This window comes from Oncorhynchus gorbuscha, linkage group LG01, assembly GCF_021184085.1.
Source record: "Oncorhynchus gorbuscha isolate QuinsamMale2020 ecotype Even-year linkage group LG01, OgorEven_v1.0, whole genome shotgun sequence".
NCBI lineage: Eukaryota > Metazoa > Chordata > Actinopteri > Salmoniformes > Salmonidae > Oncorhynchus > Oncorhynchus gorbuscha.
Window position 1 is genome coordinate 37,904,640 of NC_060173.1, and position 16,442 is coordinate 37,921,081.

Here is a 16,442-nt window from a genome sequence, read left to right on the forward strand (position 1 = left end):
ATGTTTGTCCATACATCTTTTTTTTTGTACCCATATTTTTCCAAGAAAGTTGACTGAGAACACTTTCATTTAGAACAATGACCTGGGGAGTAGTTACAGGGGAGAGGAGGGCAGATGAATGAGACAATTGTAAACTGGGGATGATTAGGTGGCTGTGATGGTATTAGGGCCAGATTGGGAATTTAGCCAGGATACTGGAGTCAACACCCCTACTCTTACAATAATTGCCATGGGATGTTTAGTGACCACAGTGAGTGTATTATTATGTGAAGTGTCAAATGCACTCTGTCCGTGGCTGCGCTTTGACTCTTGTGGCTGTGTGTGTCCTGGTAGAGGATAGCTGTGCTTCCAGACAGCTGTGCGGAGGGAACCATGCAGCCACAGAGAGGATGATCCAGTTTGGCCGTGAACTGCAGGGCCTCAACGAGCAGCTGTGCCGTGAATACGGCAAGAACGTCACACACAAGAAGATGCTGCAGGTACGGGGGGGGTTCGTTCACACAGTAGAAGACTGGAACACTGTTTGACACTGCCTGCGTTCACACAGGCAGTCCAATTCTAGTATTTATTTTCCCACTAATTGGTCTTTTGACCAATCACATCAGATATTTTCCAGAGGTGATCTGATGTAGTGAAAAAAATATCAGAATTGGACTGCCTGTGTAAACACAGCCTGTGACTAATTGTATAATTGTTAACCACCGAATGGGGAAGGTTTGGTTTATGGGTTATACTGCAGTTTACACACTACTACTTGTATATGACCATTGGAAAGTCTGTCTCTAGTATTGTTCTCTAACAATTAAGGTAGAGCCACTGAACGTGTCTGATGTTCCCTCTGTATAAGACAGACCATTATACTGCTTCCAAATCATAGTCCTTAATGGGCTTTTACTGATCCTGCTGTTTTCTATCTCCCTATCCCTTTCGCTCTCACTTTTATCACAGGATGCCTTCAGTTTATTAGCATATTCAGATCCCTGGAACTGCCCAGTGGGGCAACAGCTAGACCCAATGCAGAGAGAGAATATCTGCTCTGCTCTTAACAGCGCCATCTTGGGTAAGGCTAAGTTTCACACACAGTACATAATGTCATGAGTAGTCCGATAAAAATAACTTTCACTCACACAAGCTATTTTTCTTTTTCTACAATATTTTTTTTTGGGGGGGGCAGTAACTCACAGCACCACAAAAGTAATATGCTTGGTAGTGTGTATGTTAACTCTCTTCTAATGAATACACACTGCACATTTTCGCATGTGCATGTTTGACTCACACATGCTTTATTAGCTAATGTACACACCCCGATGTTGTCTTTTGCCCCTCAGAGTCTCAGAACTTGCCTAAGCAGCCCCCTCTGATGCTTGCTCTGGGTCAGGCCACAGAGTGTGTCCAGCTCATGGCCAGGGTCCGCTCAGGGTCCTGTTCCTTCGCCAGAGTAGACAACTTTTTGCACTAGCCCCAGTCCAGGTGAGTCTGGACAGACACACACATACTTACTTCCCTCCCCTTATAGCACCACATCAATGCACTGTTTTACCTATAAGGAACTTTTTAGGAATGTTTTTGACTACACATGGCCCATGCTGTTAGCGTCAAGTTTGATTGTAGGGTTACTGTTTGGAGTACAGTAATAGTGTTGTATAGATTACAATACAGCAGTTCCAAAAATGTTTATTTCATTCCTAAGGCAATGTTCAGGACTAAGAAGAGGTCTTTCCAATGGGTTGCCAGATGACTGAGGAAAGCATGTTTGCATTTGTGTGTCGCTTGCCATTTGGCAGAAGCAGATGGACAGGGGAATGAGTAGAACATGACAGGAAAGCTTATTTTTAATTTAGTATTATCAAATACAAAACGTGTGACTCTATTTAAAGAATTCATTATTATTCTGTTTATCTAGTCATGTTCTAGGTTTTATTTAGTCAGTTTGTTGTGCTCATCTTGGAAGGAAAAAAAATCTAATTCCGTTTTTGTTTTTGAGTGGATTTCAATTCCCTACACAGTATTTAAAGATGTTCATCATATCAAAGAAATACATGTTGGCATGCTTTGTCGTTACCAAGCAAGATACTCTGGTTTCTTTCATTCAGAACTCAGGTATTCACAGCACATTTGTCAACTCAGTATGGGATATTGTAGACAGAGGTATGTTTACCCAGCTGTTCAGTGGCTACAATTTAGGACCTGCATTTTTTTGGTTCAAATTCTTACTACTTAGTATGACTTAACTCCAGAAGCTAATTTAATTTAAAGTTAAAGGTCTGAATTGGCTTCTGAAAGTACACATGGCTGTAAGCCACTAACCTGCTGGTCACCTCAGAGCCCCATACAGCAGCATTCACCTCAGATCAAACAATGATGACACTGATTCATTTGTGAGTTTCAATATAAGTGTAGTATATTTCCAATCAAGTGTCTCCACTAGCTTGATATACACACAATTTAATGATATATTCAATAAAAAAGTTAAACTGATTGCCAAATATAATGCTTTTAATTTGACCTCCCCTTTTCTAATAACCAATGGTACTTGCCATTGGCCACACTTAATTCATACAGTCAGTCATTAAGTATTTTCATACCAGTGCTTTGACAGCCAGCCATTATCTTATCATCGCGAACATGCTTATTTTTCCGCTCTCTTGCGGTTCTATTTTTCTCACAACTAATGTGAAGCTGTCGCGTTGATACATAAACTCAACATAGACTCGGTCACTTTAACAAACATGTGACCTTAACTTTGTTCCTTTGTTTTTGTTTGTTTATTATAGTCAGTTGAATGTTTTTATTTTTTCTCTTTCTTTCATTACAGTATGTATTCTCCTATTTTTAACAGATATTCTCTTGGCACATGGGACAGTTGTCGATCATTGATGTATTAACACAGTATTTCACCCAGCCAGCAGGAGGTGCTCCACTGTGTTGAATGTAGTTTAGCAGATTATATTATGTTTGTGCTTCAGATTTGCTGCTGGCCACCATGAGATTGATATTGACATCCCCTGTACCTGTAAGACATATTGCAATGTGTTTCATTAACTCTTTTGACAATCCTGCAAAGCATGTTTGTGAAGCAAAGGGGTGGTGGGAGTAGAATACATCAGCTTCTGTGTTGTTAATGTTTGGTAGACTTTAATATGTTCACAAAGGCCATTTTGATAATTTTTTTTACCCAATCTTTACATTTGGACAACATCTATCGGCATCATGGGCTTATACCTGCTAAAATATATACAAAAACAAGAACAAATACCTTAACTTAATGTCTACCCTGGCCAAACCCTAACCCAGACGACGCTGGACCAATTGTGCACCGCCCTACAGGAGTCCCAATCACGGCCGGGGCGGCAGGTAGCCTAGTGCTTAGATCGTCGGGCCAGGTTGCTGGATTGAATCCCCGAGCTGCCAAGGTAAAAAATCTGTCGTTCTGCCCCTGAACAAGGTAGTTAACCCACTGTTCCCCGGTAGGCCGTCATTGTAAATAAGAATTTGTTCTTAACTGACTTGCCAAGTTAAATAAAGGTTAAAAATAAATATTGTATTGCAGTAGGAAGTAAAATACTTTATTTATTTTACCTTTATTTAACTAGGCAAGTCGGTTAAGAACAAATTCTTATTTACAATGACGGCCTACCCCGGCCAAACCATAACCGGGACGACGCTGGGACAATTGTGCGCTGCCCTATGAGAGTCCTAATCACGGCCGGTTGTGATACAGCCTGGAATCGACCTCTGCACCACTCCGGGAGCCCTTTATCCCGAACCTGTTAAAGACTGACATACTGGGTGGGGCACATCATCTTTCAAGCACACCTATACACACTGTAACCCATGTTGGATGAGGTTTTAGTTGTTTTAATTCATGTTGCTTAATTAGTTAAATTTTTAGGTGGTGCTATCCATTCGCATGAGTTTTCACTATAGAGTTTACCAGTAATTCTGAACAATACCTTCAGTGATAGACTTTCAATATTGGAAGCAGCCAGCAGATAGATTTTGATTATATTTTATGACATTATAGCAAAGCCTGCATCTCTTGAAGGCTTTCAAAAACTGGAAATGGCTTTTAAAGTCCTATAGCCACCCAAAATGTATATTTTAAAGATCATTCATTATGAAATAGATTGACTAATGTTTAGGTGTGTGTGTGTGTGTGTGTGTAGAAAGATCGTAATCCGTCGAGCTTCTCCTGGGACTTTTATAGACACACCTACACCTACTGTAGCAAACAATCTCCCTGTTCTCCTTTTATGTGTTATGTTTTTCAATTGGAGCTATCCATGCTTCAAATGGAGAGGCGAAGGGAATGGAATTAGGAATGAAAAACAACAAGCTGTGCACAATTTACTATTATTTTCTATTATTATTTTAATTTCATATTGAGTTTTGAGTTTCGCAATTGTGAGGTGAGTTACCCTCTACTTGGCATGAAACTTTTAGAACCTATATAAAAAAAGAGAGATTATAATGATAATAAAAAATTTAAAAAACATACCTATGTACTAGAAACATGATAAAGAAATATTGTATTCTGTTTAATTTTGACAGAATTATTTTTATTAAAATACACATCCATAAGCATAGTTTTGGTCTCTTGTCATTATTTTGTGGATGTACTGCTTTTGAATGATGGTGACTTGAGGTTGGCTGAAAAGTTTAAATATGTCCATCTACAGTACCAGTCAAAAGTTTACTATTTTCTACATTGAAATAACTGAAATAACACACATGGAATCATGTAACTAAAGTGTTAAACAATTCACCATATATTTTTGATTCTTCAACTAGCCACCCTTTGCCTTGACAGCTTTGCACACTTCTTGCATTCTCTCAACCAGCTTTACCTGGAATGCTTTTCTAGCCGTCTTAAAGGAGGTTCCATATATGCTGAGCACTTGTTGGTTGATTTTCCTCCACTCTGCCATCCGACTCATCCCAAACCATCTTAATTGGGTTGAGATTGGGTGATTGTGGAGGCCAGGTCATCTGATGCAGCACTTATACATGATCCCAAATGTGTTATTTCATAGTTTTGATGTCTTCACTATTATTCTACAATGTAGAAAAAAAACTTTAAAAAAAAACCCTTGAATGAGTAGGTGTGTCAACTTTTGACTGGTACTGTATATATGAGAACTTTGGTTCAAACTGTGATTGGAAGGGGTTTGCGCTTGTATGGTTGAGGAACAGAATATGCAGGTGTGGTAAATGGCTCACTAGAGCCCCCTACTGGAAACCAGCACTATTAAAGCTATGTAAATCAGTATTCAATTTGGCAAGTCAGTTAAGAACAAATTATTACTTACAATGATGGCCTACCACAACCAAACCCGGATGACACTGGGATAATTGTGTGCTGCCCTATGGCTGGATGTGATGCAGCTTGGATTCGAAACAGGTACTGCAGTGACGCCTCTTGCACTGAGATGCAGCCATCAGACTGTTAAACAGCCACCACTAACATTGAGTGGCTGCTGCCAACACACTGACTCAACTCCAGCCACTTTAATAATCGGAATTGATGGGAAATTATGTAAAATATATCACTAGCCACTTTAAACAATGCTACCTAATATAATGTTTACATACCCTACATTATTAATCTCATATGTATACGTATATACTGTACTCTATATCATCTACTGCATCCTTATGTAATACATGTATCACTAGCCACTTTAACTATGCCACTTTGTTTACATACTCATCTCATATGTATATACTGCACTCAATACCATCTACTGTATCTTGCCTATGCCGCTCTGTACCATCACTCATTCATATATCTTTATGAACATATTCTTTATCCCCTTACACTTGTGTCTATAAGGTAGTAGCTTTGGAATTGTTAGCTAGATGACTTGTTGGTTATTACTGCATTGTCGGAACTAGAAGCACAAGCATTTCGCTACACTCGCACTAACATTGCTAACCATGTGTATGTGACAAATACAATTAGATTTGATCTTAGACTGCTGCGCCATTCAGGAGCCCAAAACTAAAGAGCAAGTGGGGAAATTATTAATTGATGAAGAACACTTGTCTACAAAATATGTCTTCCCCATGCAAACTTTTCAGCTGGTGGTGCTAATGAGAGGGTGTGGTAGAATATACAGGTTGAGCCTGAAGGTGAGGGCTACTGTGGTCTGTCTCCACCTAGTGGTAAAATACACTCACCATAAAGATTTGGGGTTTTGAAACTGCAGTATAAGTGCAGTAACTGCTGTCGACTGTGATATTTTGAACGCAGTAATTGCAGAATAACTGCAGTTACACTGAACATTTACTGCAGTAAATCAAACTTATTTTATATGCAGTATTTGGAGCATACTGCAGTTATACTGCACTCTGACTTCAAGTTTTTGTTCGTAAGGGCAGAAATGGAACCAGTAAAACAGAGCAAGCATATTTCAACTGCAGTAGATATAATTGATGTAAATCCATTACTGTATGTTGAATATGTTAGGAAATGAACAACCGGGCTAAGCAAAACTAGGGATAATCAAACAACATCAAAAGCATCGGCAAAATGGACTAACACAACAGTTATTTTTTTTCATGAATGAACAAGAAGTACAAAGGAGGAGGGGGGGGGGGGGGGGGGTTGTCAATGGGCTAACACTATAGTCCTTCTCTAGGATAAGACTTCTGGGGACTGAAGGGTCTGAGGAATGGATCCAGAACGTCTCTCTCCATCTTTGGTGTTTGGCAACATTGCTAATGCTTTTGTGTTTGCTAACTTTTTCAATTCCAAGATAACTCACAAAGCGAGTGTCATCCCTTTGAAATGGAGGGCCATTCACTTTGTGTGATTATTCTGATGAAGGCCATTGTAGGCTGAAACCTTGCTAAAATAAAACAAAAACATTTTTATGGTCAGTGAATGTTGTGCCGTTTCCCTTGCAATACATATATCACAAATGCATGGGAGATCAATTATTTCAAATAAGCTTTTGTTTCAGGCACTAACCTGGCTACCTTCTGAAAGCCATGGGTGCAGATGAACCCACAAAGAGCAAACATATTCCTCATAACTTGCAGTTGATCATCACAGCCTTTAATCCACTGCAGTGGAGTGACGATGTAATCAGATAATAGGTTATTTTGTTGATATACTGTGATTTGAAACATGGAAATATGTTAGAAAATCCTCAGTTCCTAGAGATATTTGCAATGTTCTCTTGGTGCCATATTTACTTGGTTTTGGGAGAGATTTTCACTGCAGCCAGTGAGTGACAAAAGTAACCACATAAACATAAAGGCAGATAAGGTGAGGATGTTGAAGCGTGTGCGGTAAACGTTACTGAACAGTTGGAATGAGATTATAACCATGAAGAAATCCAATCATGTCGTGGTTTATACAATGTAGCCTATAAAGTGTATGCTGTGCCACCGGTAGGAAAAGTACCCAATTCTCAAACTTGAGTAAAAGTAAAGATAACTGAATAGAAAATGACTCAAGTAGCCTAAAAGTGAATAGCTGTAGGGGAGTACTTAGAGAAAAAGACAGGTAGCCTTCTCTCATTCTTGAATACACTCTTTAACACCGATACAAACATTCATTGTTTAGTCTGGGACATTTTTAGTGTCTGAGATGTAATATAAACATCCAGAGTGATGGGCAAGAAGGACATTGATATTATCTGGTTTTGCAATCACTTCTTGCCTTTGTGAGCATTAACTGCAGCTATACCAGCAGTAAATAATCATCCTAAATTAATATAATAATGTCACAGGAACTTAAAATATCTATGGGAGGGACATTGTTATATCCTCCACAATTAGAGTTAATGACCCACAGAGGTCGCTGAGGGTTTGTATTGGTAGTGCCTGTGCTATTGGTGTGGGTCGTGTGACTCCCATTTGCTCGATGTGGGCAGCAGCTTTTGGAATGTTATGAGACACAATCAAACAGAGAGCGAGAATAAGTCAGTCAGTCCTTTTCAATTTGTATTTGTTGAATTAGGTTCTGAACGTTATTACATTCTGTATTGGATATTTGTTGGTTTTATTTGTTATATAAGCACATACAGGTAACTGACAAAATAATGGAAACACTTGAGTAAATTAGGGATACAAAGTATATTAAAATCAGGTGGTTCTACATGTGTGTGTCACCAGATCTCATCCCAATTGAACACTTATGGGAGATTCTGGAGTGGCGCCTGTTTTCCACCAACATCAACAAAACGCCAAATTATGGAATTTCTTGTGGAAGAATGGTGGCGGTTCCCTCCAATAGAGTTCCAGAGACATGCCAATCTATGCCAAGGTGCATATAGAGATATATAAACTCTGAAAAACACCAAAAGAATGAGGCACAGGGTCCCTGCTCATCTGCGTGAATGTGCCTTAGGCATGCTGCAAGGAGGCATGAGGGCTGCAGATGTGGCCAGGGCAATAAATTGCAATGTCTGTACTGTGAGATGCCTAAGACAGCCCTACAGGGAGACAGGACGGACAGCTGATCCTCGCAGTAGCAGACCACGTGTAACAACACCTACACCGGATCGGTACATCCGAACATCACACCTGCGGGACAGGTACAGGATGGCAACAACTGCCTGAGTTACACCAGGAACGCACACAATCAGTGCTCAGACTGTCCGCAATAGGCTGAGAGAGGCTGGACTGAGGGCTTGTAGGCCTGTTGTAAGGCAGGTCCTCACCGGCAACGTCGCCTGTGGGCACAAACCCATCGTCGCTGGACCAGACAGGACTGGCAAGAAGTGCTCTTCACTGACGAATCACGGTTTTGTCTCACCGGGGTAATGGTCAGATTCACGTTTATTGTCGAAGGAATGAGCGATACACCGAGGCATGTACTCTGGAGCTGGATCGATTTGACAAGTTCTGGCCTGGTTTAGATCTGTTGGAAAGATATCAGTTTGTCTCTGAATGGTTTGTCCTCTGACAAATCAACTGTAAATGTTGGTGTTCCTCAAGGTTCTGTTTTAGGACCACTATTGTTTTCACTATATATTTTACCTCTTGGGGATGTTATTCGAAAACATAATGTTAACTTTCACTGCTATGCGGATGACACACAGCTGTACATTTCAATGAAACATGGTGAAGCCCCAAAATTGCCCTCGCTAGAAGCATGTGTTTCAGACATAAGGAAGTGGATGGCTGCAAACTTTCTACTTTTAAACTCGGACAAAACAGAGATGCTTGTTCTAGGTCCCAAGAAACAAAGACATCTTCTGTTGAATCTGACAATTAATCTTAATGGTTGTACAGTCGTCTCAAATAAAACTGTGAAGGACCTCAGCGTTACTCTGGACCCTGATCTCTCTTTTGACGAACATATCAAGACCATTTCAAGGACAGCTTTTTTCCATCTACGTAACATTGCAAAAATCAGAAAATTTCTGTCCAAAAATAAAATAAATCCATGCTTTTGTCACTTCTAGGTTAGACTACTGCAATGCTCTACTTTCTGGCTACCCGGATAAAGCACTAAATAAACTTCAGTTCGTGCTAAATACGGCTGCTAGAATCCTGACTAGAACCAAAAGATTTGATCATATTACTCCAGTGCTAGCCTCTCTACACTGGCTTCCTGTCAAAGCAAGGGCTGATATCAAGGTTTTACTGCTAACCTACAAAGCATTGCATGGGCTTGCTCCTACCTACCTCTCTGATTTGGTCCTGCCGTACATACCTACACGTACGCTACGGTCACAAGACGCAGGCCTCCTAATTGTCCCTAGAATTTCTAAGCAAACAGCTGGAGGCAGGGCTTTCTCCTATAGAGCTCCATTTTTATGGAACGGTCTGCCTACCCATGTCAGAGACGCAAACTCGGTCTCAACCTTTAAGTCTTTACTGAAAACTCATCTCTTCAGTGGGTCATATGATTGAGTGTAGTCTGGCCCAGGAGTGGGAAGATGAACGGAAAGGCGCTAGAGCAATGAACCGCCCTTGCTGTCTCTGCCTGGCCGGTTCCCCTCTTTCCACTGGGATTCTCTGCCTCTAACCCTATTACAGGGGCTGAGTCCCTGGCTTACTGGGGCTCTCTCATGCTGTCCCTGGAGGGGGTGCGTCACCTGAGTGGGTTGATTCACTGATGTGGTCGTCCTGTCTGGGTTGGCGCCCCCCCTTGGGTTGTGCCATGGCGGAGATCTTTGTGGGCTATACTCAGACTCGTCTCAGGATGGTGAGTTGGTGGTTTAAGATATCCCTCTAGTGGTGTGGGGGCTGTGCTTTGGCAAAGTGGGTGGGGATATATCCTTCCTGTTTGGCCCTGTCTGGGGTTGTCCTCGGATGGGGCCACAGTGTCTCCTGACCCCTCCTGTCTCAGCCTCCAGTATTTATGCTGCAGTAGTTTATGTGTAGGGGGGCTAGGGTCAGTTTGTTATATCTGGAGTACTTCTCCTGTCCTATTCGGTGTCCTGTGTGAATCTAAGTGTGCGTTCTCTAATTCTCTCCTTCTCTCTCTCTTTCTCTCTCACGGAGGACCATACCCCAGGACTACCTGACATGATGACTCCTTGCTGTCCCCAGTCCACCTGGCCGTGCTGCTGTTCCAGTTTCAACTGTTCTGCCTTATTATTATTCGACCATGCTGGTCATTTATGAACATTTGAACAACTTGGCCATGTTCTGTTATAATCTCCACCCGGCACAGCCAGAAAAGGACTGGCCACCCCACATATGCTCTCTCTAATTCTCTCTTTCTTTCACTCTCTCGGAGGACCTGAGCCCTAGGACCATGCCCCAGGACTACCTGACATGACGACTCCTTGCTGTCCCCAGTCCACCTGACCGTGCTGCTGCTCCAGTTTCAACTGTTCTGCCTTATTATTATTCGACCATGCTGGTCATTTATGAACATTTGAACAACTTGGCCATGTTCTGTTATAATCTCCACCCGGCACAGCCAGAAGAGGACTGGCCACCCCACATAGCCTGGTTCCTCTCTAGGTTTCTTCCTAGGTTTTGGCCTTTCTAGGGAGTTTTTCCTAGCCACCGTGCTTCTACACCTGCATTGCTTGCTGTTTGGGGTTTTAGGCTGGGTTCCTGTACAGCACTTTGAGATATCAGCTGATGTACGAAAGGGCTATATAAATAAATTAGATTTGGAGGTGAAGGGTCCGTCATGGTCTGGGGCGGTGTGTCACAGCATCATCGGACTGAGTTTGTTGTCATTGCAGGCAATCTCACCGCTGTGCGTTACAGGGAAGACATCCTCCTCCCTCATGTGGCACCCTTCCTGCAGGCTCATCCTGACATGACACTCCAGCATGAGAATGCCACCAGCCATACTGCTCGTTCTGTGTGTGATTTCCTGCAAGACAGGAATGTCAGTGTTCTGCACATGGCCAGCGACGAGCCCGGATCTCAATCCCATTGAGCACGTCTGGGACCTGTTGGATCGGAGGGTGAGGGCTAGGGCCATTCCCCCCCAGAAATGTCAGGGAACTTGCAGGTGCCTTGGTGGAAGAGTGGGGTGTCTCTGTCTCAGTTATGTTCATACAAATATTTACAACTGTTAAGTTTGCTGAAAAGAAATGCAGTTGATAGTGAGAGGACATTTATTTTTTCTGAGTTTAGTAGCACGTTCAATTGTGCGTCAATAATTCAGCATAGCAAGTTGGTATGAAGGTCTGGTTATTAAATGGGTAAATAGTTCAATAGTAATATGCTCTAAAACACTCTGTTGACAAACACACTTTGCTGCCCTGTTTCCAATTGTCCACAAGGCTGGGTGAACCTATTCAAGTAAGTCAATACATTTTGAAAATGTAAAAAAAACCTGTTTAATTAGCTAACTAGCTAACGTTACAGTACAGGCTAACTCAAATGAGCTAACTTAGCTAGTTGACTATCTAGCTATCTAACCAACTTGACATACTGTATAGATAGATCGCTAAGTTAATGAAATATCACCAGCTACCTAACTAAATATTAGCTAGCTATCTTGATGTTAAAAAAAACTCCAAATGCATTTGTAGGTAGCTAGCTAATAGCCATGGAGGAGGGTGTAAGGATAACATTAACATTAGTAGTCCCAACTTTCAATGTGAGCGAGAAGGCTATTCTGGATAGGGTAGGTGTACTAGTGTGACGACCCTCCCACTCTGTCTGCCGTATTCTCTCTGTTATTTCCTTATTAGGATGCTGGTGGGCGGAGTTGGGAGGGTCGTCAGCTACATGGGAAACACCTGGGCCCGGTGTCTCCCAGGATAAATACACCACTTCCCCATTCATGGAGGAGACTCTCTCCATGCAGACACCTTTTGTAGATTGTGTTGTGGTTCTTGGTGGCCGTTTGTTTGTTTGCTTTGGCACCTTTCATCACCCTGCATTATCACATTCATGCATGCAAAACACTCACTTACACTACTGATTACTGATTACACACACCATTGTATATTATACTTAGTTGCTTTAGTTAATAAATACATATTTTGCTACTCCTTATCTCCACGTTGTCTCCCTTTGTTACGGGCTTTGAGCCGGTTCGTGACACTAGTAACATAATAATAATAACTAGTAACATAGATAATAGTAACATAATATTCAGTGCAGTGTAATTTGAGTATAATGAAGTCTGTTTCTTGTGAGGTTTTCTGTCCTCGGGTAAAGAAGGCTATGAAAGCCTGTCTACAGATGAAGAGGTCTCAATGAAGAGCAGTGGTTCTCAGTCCTGGTCCTGGGGACTCGAGGTGCACATTTTTGTTTTTGCCTCAGCACTGCAGAGCTAATTCAAATGGTCAACTCATCATCAAGCTTCAAGTGGTATTTATGTATTCATTTGTGATGCTATATTGTTTGTCCTCGTGTATCCATGTTTTTCGGCATAAAGTACTGTGAAGCCACTTAGTGTAGACACCAGATGAGGCCACACACACAGATTCATGTTGAACTCTCTCTTTAATTACCTTATTTTCTCAATAACAGTCTCTCTCCTCTTTCCCCTTCTCCCTAAATCATTTAGGTTATATCAGCTGTGTCGGTGAACCCCTCTCACATCTGAACTGGCTACAAGAGGGCACAGCATGACCATAGGTGAGTGCTCACTTGGCCAGGTCAACAGAAAGTATTATTAAAGAGATGCTTTATATTGAAATACAGATAGAGAAGCAGTAGTCCCAGAGTTAATGATCCAAGGTCAGTTTTGCATTTCACCTCCTGATAATTATGATGACTGACAGTGTTAGGATGTTTAAGCCTTGTGCTTAAAAAAATTATATTTCTCTCTCCATCGGTCTCTCGTCTGCAGGTATGTTTTGATGTGAGAGAGGACGCCAACTCCCAGTCCCATCATCGCCACCTGCTTTTAAGATAACCTTCGGGCTGACTGGGAGCCCAAGGCTGGTTAGGAGACACCACTAGAGACACTATTATGTAATTGTGATGAACTGAGAGAATATTAGGGTAGCACTGTGATTAATCATATGCTGCCTTTTCTGCTCCTATGTTCTTACCTCTTTCCCTTTCTTTTACACCTCTCTTTCTTCCTCTGTTTTTATAATGCACAACAGATGTGCATTGAAGTAAAGTATGAATTTACAACACTTGGATAATGAACTTCCAATAAAGCATTTCACATTCTCTACTGGTTGAAATTAAGACTCTCATTTGATGAAATACTACACCTGTCCTGTGTTTATCAGATCAATGCAGATTAAGGAAATTAGATATCGAAATGAACTGATTTAAGAGTATTTACATGATGCATAGGATGTGTAGTGTACTGTTTTTTAAAATTATATTTCTGTATATATGAATTACAATGATAGTCAAGGTTCTTAGCTAAGTTCTGAACTAATATGTATAACAAACGTTTTAGGGTCCATACACAGATCGGCTACATGGCTAACTACACATCCATAGGCATAAATGTATTTTTATCTTCCACTGCACAATCAACAATAGTTAGCTTGCTACGTTATTTCATCTATCTGTAGATAGCTTACAAAATTGTACATTCAATTTGCAGTAAATGCTTTACCTAGCTAGATTCTTTACATCCACTGTTTCACCGCCTGGTTTGCCTGGTTTGCTGGTTGTTTCAGGAGTCCCTAAAACATTAAACAACCAGAATTACAATTTCATACTCATGTCACAACACCCATAAAGCTAGCCAGCTAGTTGGGCTAATGTTAGCTCGTCAGCAAGCTTGCTAAATTGCGATTTTCGTAACTTAACTTTATGATAAAAATATGTATAATCGTTTGTCTCGACATTAACATATTCCTGTCAACTGGTTAGCAGAAGTTAATGCGAGTGTAGCAAAATGCTTGTGCTTCTAGTTCCGACAATGCAGTAATAACCAACGAGTAATCTAACCTAACAATTTCACAATAACTACCTTATACACACAAGTGTAAAGGGATGAAGGATATGTACATAAAGATATATGAATGACTGATGGTACAGAATGGCATAGGCAAGATGCAGTAGATGGTATCGAGTAGAGTATATACATATGAGATGAGTAATGTAGGGTATGTAAACATTGTTTAAAGTGGCTAGTGATACATTTTTTACATCAATCTTTCCATTATTACAGTGGCTGGAGTTGAGTCAGTATGTTGGCAGCAGCCACTCAATGTTAGTGGTGGCTGTTTAACAGTCTGATACCCTGAGATAGAAGTGGTTTTTCAGTCTCTCGGTCCCTGCTATGTTGCACCTGTACTGACCTCGCCTTCTGGATGATAGCGGGGTGAACAGGCAGTGACTTGGGTGGTTGTTGTCCTTGATGTTCTTTATGGCCTTCCTGTGACATCGGGTGGTGTAGGTGTCCTGTTTGCCCCCGGTGAAGCGTTGTGCAGACCTCACTACCCTCTGGAGAGACTTACGGTTGTGGGTGGAGCAGTTGCCGTAGCAGGCGGTGATACAGCCCGACAGGATGCTCTTGATTGTGCATCTGTAAAAAATTTGAGGGCTTTTGGTGACAAGCCAAATTTCTTCAGCCTCCTGGGGTTGAAGAGGCGCTGCTGCGCCTTCTTCACCACACGGTCTGTGTGGGTGGACCAATTCAGTTTGTCCGTGATGTGTACACCGAGGAACTTAACTTACTACCCTCTCCACTACTGTCCCATCGATGTGGATAGGGGGTGCTCCCTCTGCTGTTTCCTGAAGTCCACGATCATCTCCTTTGTTTTGTTGACGTTGAGTGTGAGGTTATTTTCCTGACACCACACTCCGAGGGCCCTCACCTCCTCTCTGTAGGCTGTCTCGTTGTTGTTGGTAATCAAGCCTACCACTGTAGTGTTGTCTGCAAACTTGATGATTGAGTTGGAGGCGTGCATGGCCACGAAGTTGTGGGTGAACAGGGAGTACACCCCCTTGTGGGGCCCCAATGTTGAGGATCACTGGGATGGAGATGTTGTTACCTACCCTCAACACCTGGGGGCGGCCCGTCAGGAAGTCCAGTACCCAGTTGCACAGGGCTGGGTCGAGTTTGGAGGGTACTATGGTGTTAAATGCTGAGCTGTAGACGATGACCAGCATTCTCACATAGGTATTCCTCTTGTCCAGATGGGTTAGTGCAGTGTGCAGTATGGCTGTGATTGCGTCGTCTGTGGACCTATTGGGGCGGTAAGAACATTGGAGTGGGTCTAGGGTGTAAGGTAGGGTGGAGGTGATATGGTCCTTGACTAGTCTCTCAAAGCATTTCATGATGACGGAAGTGAGTGCTGCAGGGCGGTAGTCGTTTAGCTCAGTTACCTTAGCTTTCTTGGGAACAGGAACAATGGTGGCCCTCTTGAAGCACGTGGGAACAGCAGACTTGGATAAGGATTGATTGAATATGTCCGTGAACACACCAGCCAGCTGGTCTGCGCATGCTCTGAGGACGCTGCTGGGGATGCCGTCTGGGCCTGCAGCCTTGCGAGGGTTAACACGTTTACATGTTTTACTCACGTCGGCTGCAGTAAAGGAGAGTCCGCAGATTTTGGTAGCGGGCCGTGTCAGTGGCACTGTATTATCCTCAAAGCGAACAAAGAAGTTGTTTAGTCTATCTGGGAGCAAGACATCCTGGTCCGCGATGGGGCTGATTTTCTGATTGACTGTAAACCCTGCCACATACCTCTTGTGTATGAGCCATTGAATTGGAACTCTACTTTGTCTCTATATTGACTCTTAGCTTGTTTGATTGCCTTGCGGAGGGAATAGCTAACCTGTTTGTATTTGGTCATGTTTCCGGTCACCTTGCCCTGGTTAAAAGCAGTGGTTCGCGCTTTCAGTTTCATGCAAATGCTGCCATCAATCCACGGTTTCTGGTTTGGGAATGTTTTAATAGTTGCTGTGGGTACGACATTGCCAATGCACTTGCTAATAAACTCGCTCACCGAATCAGCGTATTCATCAATGTTGTTGTTTGACGCAATGCGGGACATATCCCAATCCACGTGATCGAAGCAATCTTGAAGTGTGGAATCAGATTGGTCGGACCAGCGTTGAACAGATCTGAGCGCGGGAGC

The 16,442-nt window shown here is 42.2% G+C and overlaps 1 protein-coding gene across 2 annotated transcripts in view; it reads left to right on the plus strand.

Annotated features, from left to right (window-relative positions):
* LOC124037079 (ran-binding protein 10-like) overlaps positions 1-3,278 on the plus strand; it is a 35,304-nt gene extending 32,026 nt beyond the window's left edge. For both annotated transcript variants that reach the window (XM_046351721.1, XM_046351729.1), the window contains exons 12-15: positions 334-479; positions 949-1,060; positions 1,329-1,470; positions 1,691-3,278. In XM_046351721.1, the coding sequence (XP_046207677.1) occupies positions 334-479; positions 949-1,060; positions 1,329-1,459 (389 nt within the window). In that variant the 3' untranslated portion in view covers positions 1,460-1,470; positions 1,691-3,278. The remainder of the gene's footprint in view (positions 1-333; positions 480-948; positions 1,061-1,328; positions 1,471-1,690) is intronic.
* Positions 3,279-16,442: the final 13,164 nt, after the last annotated feature.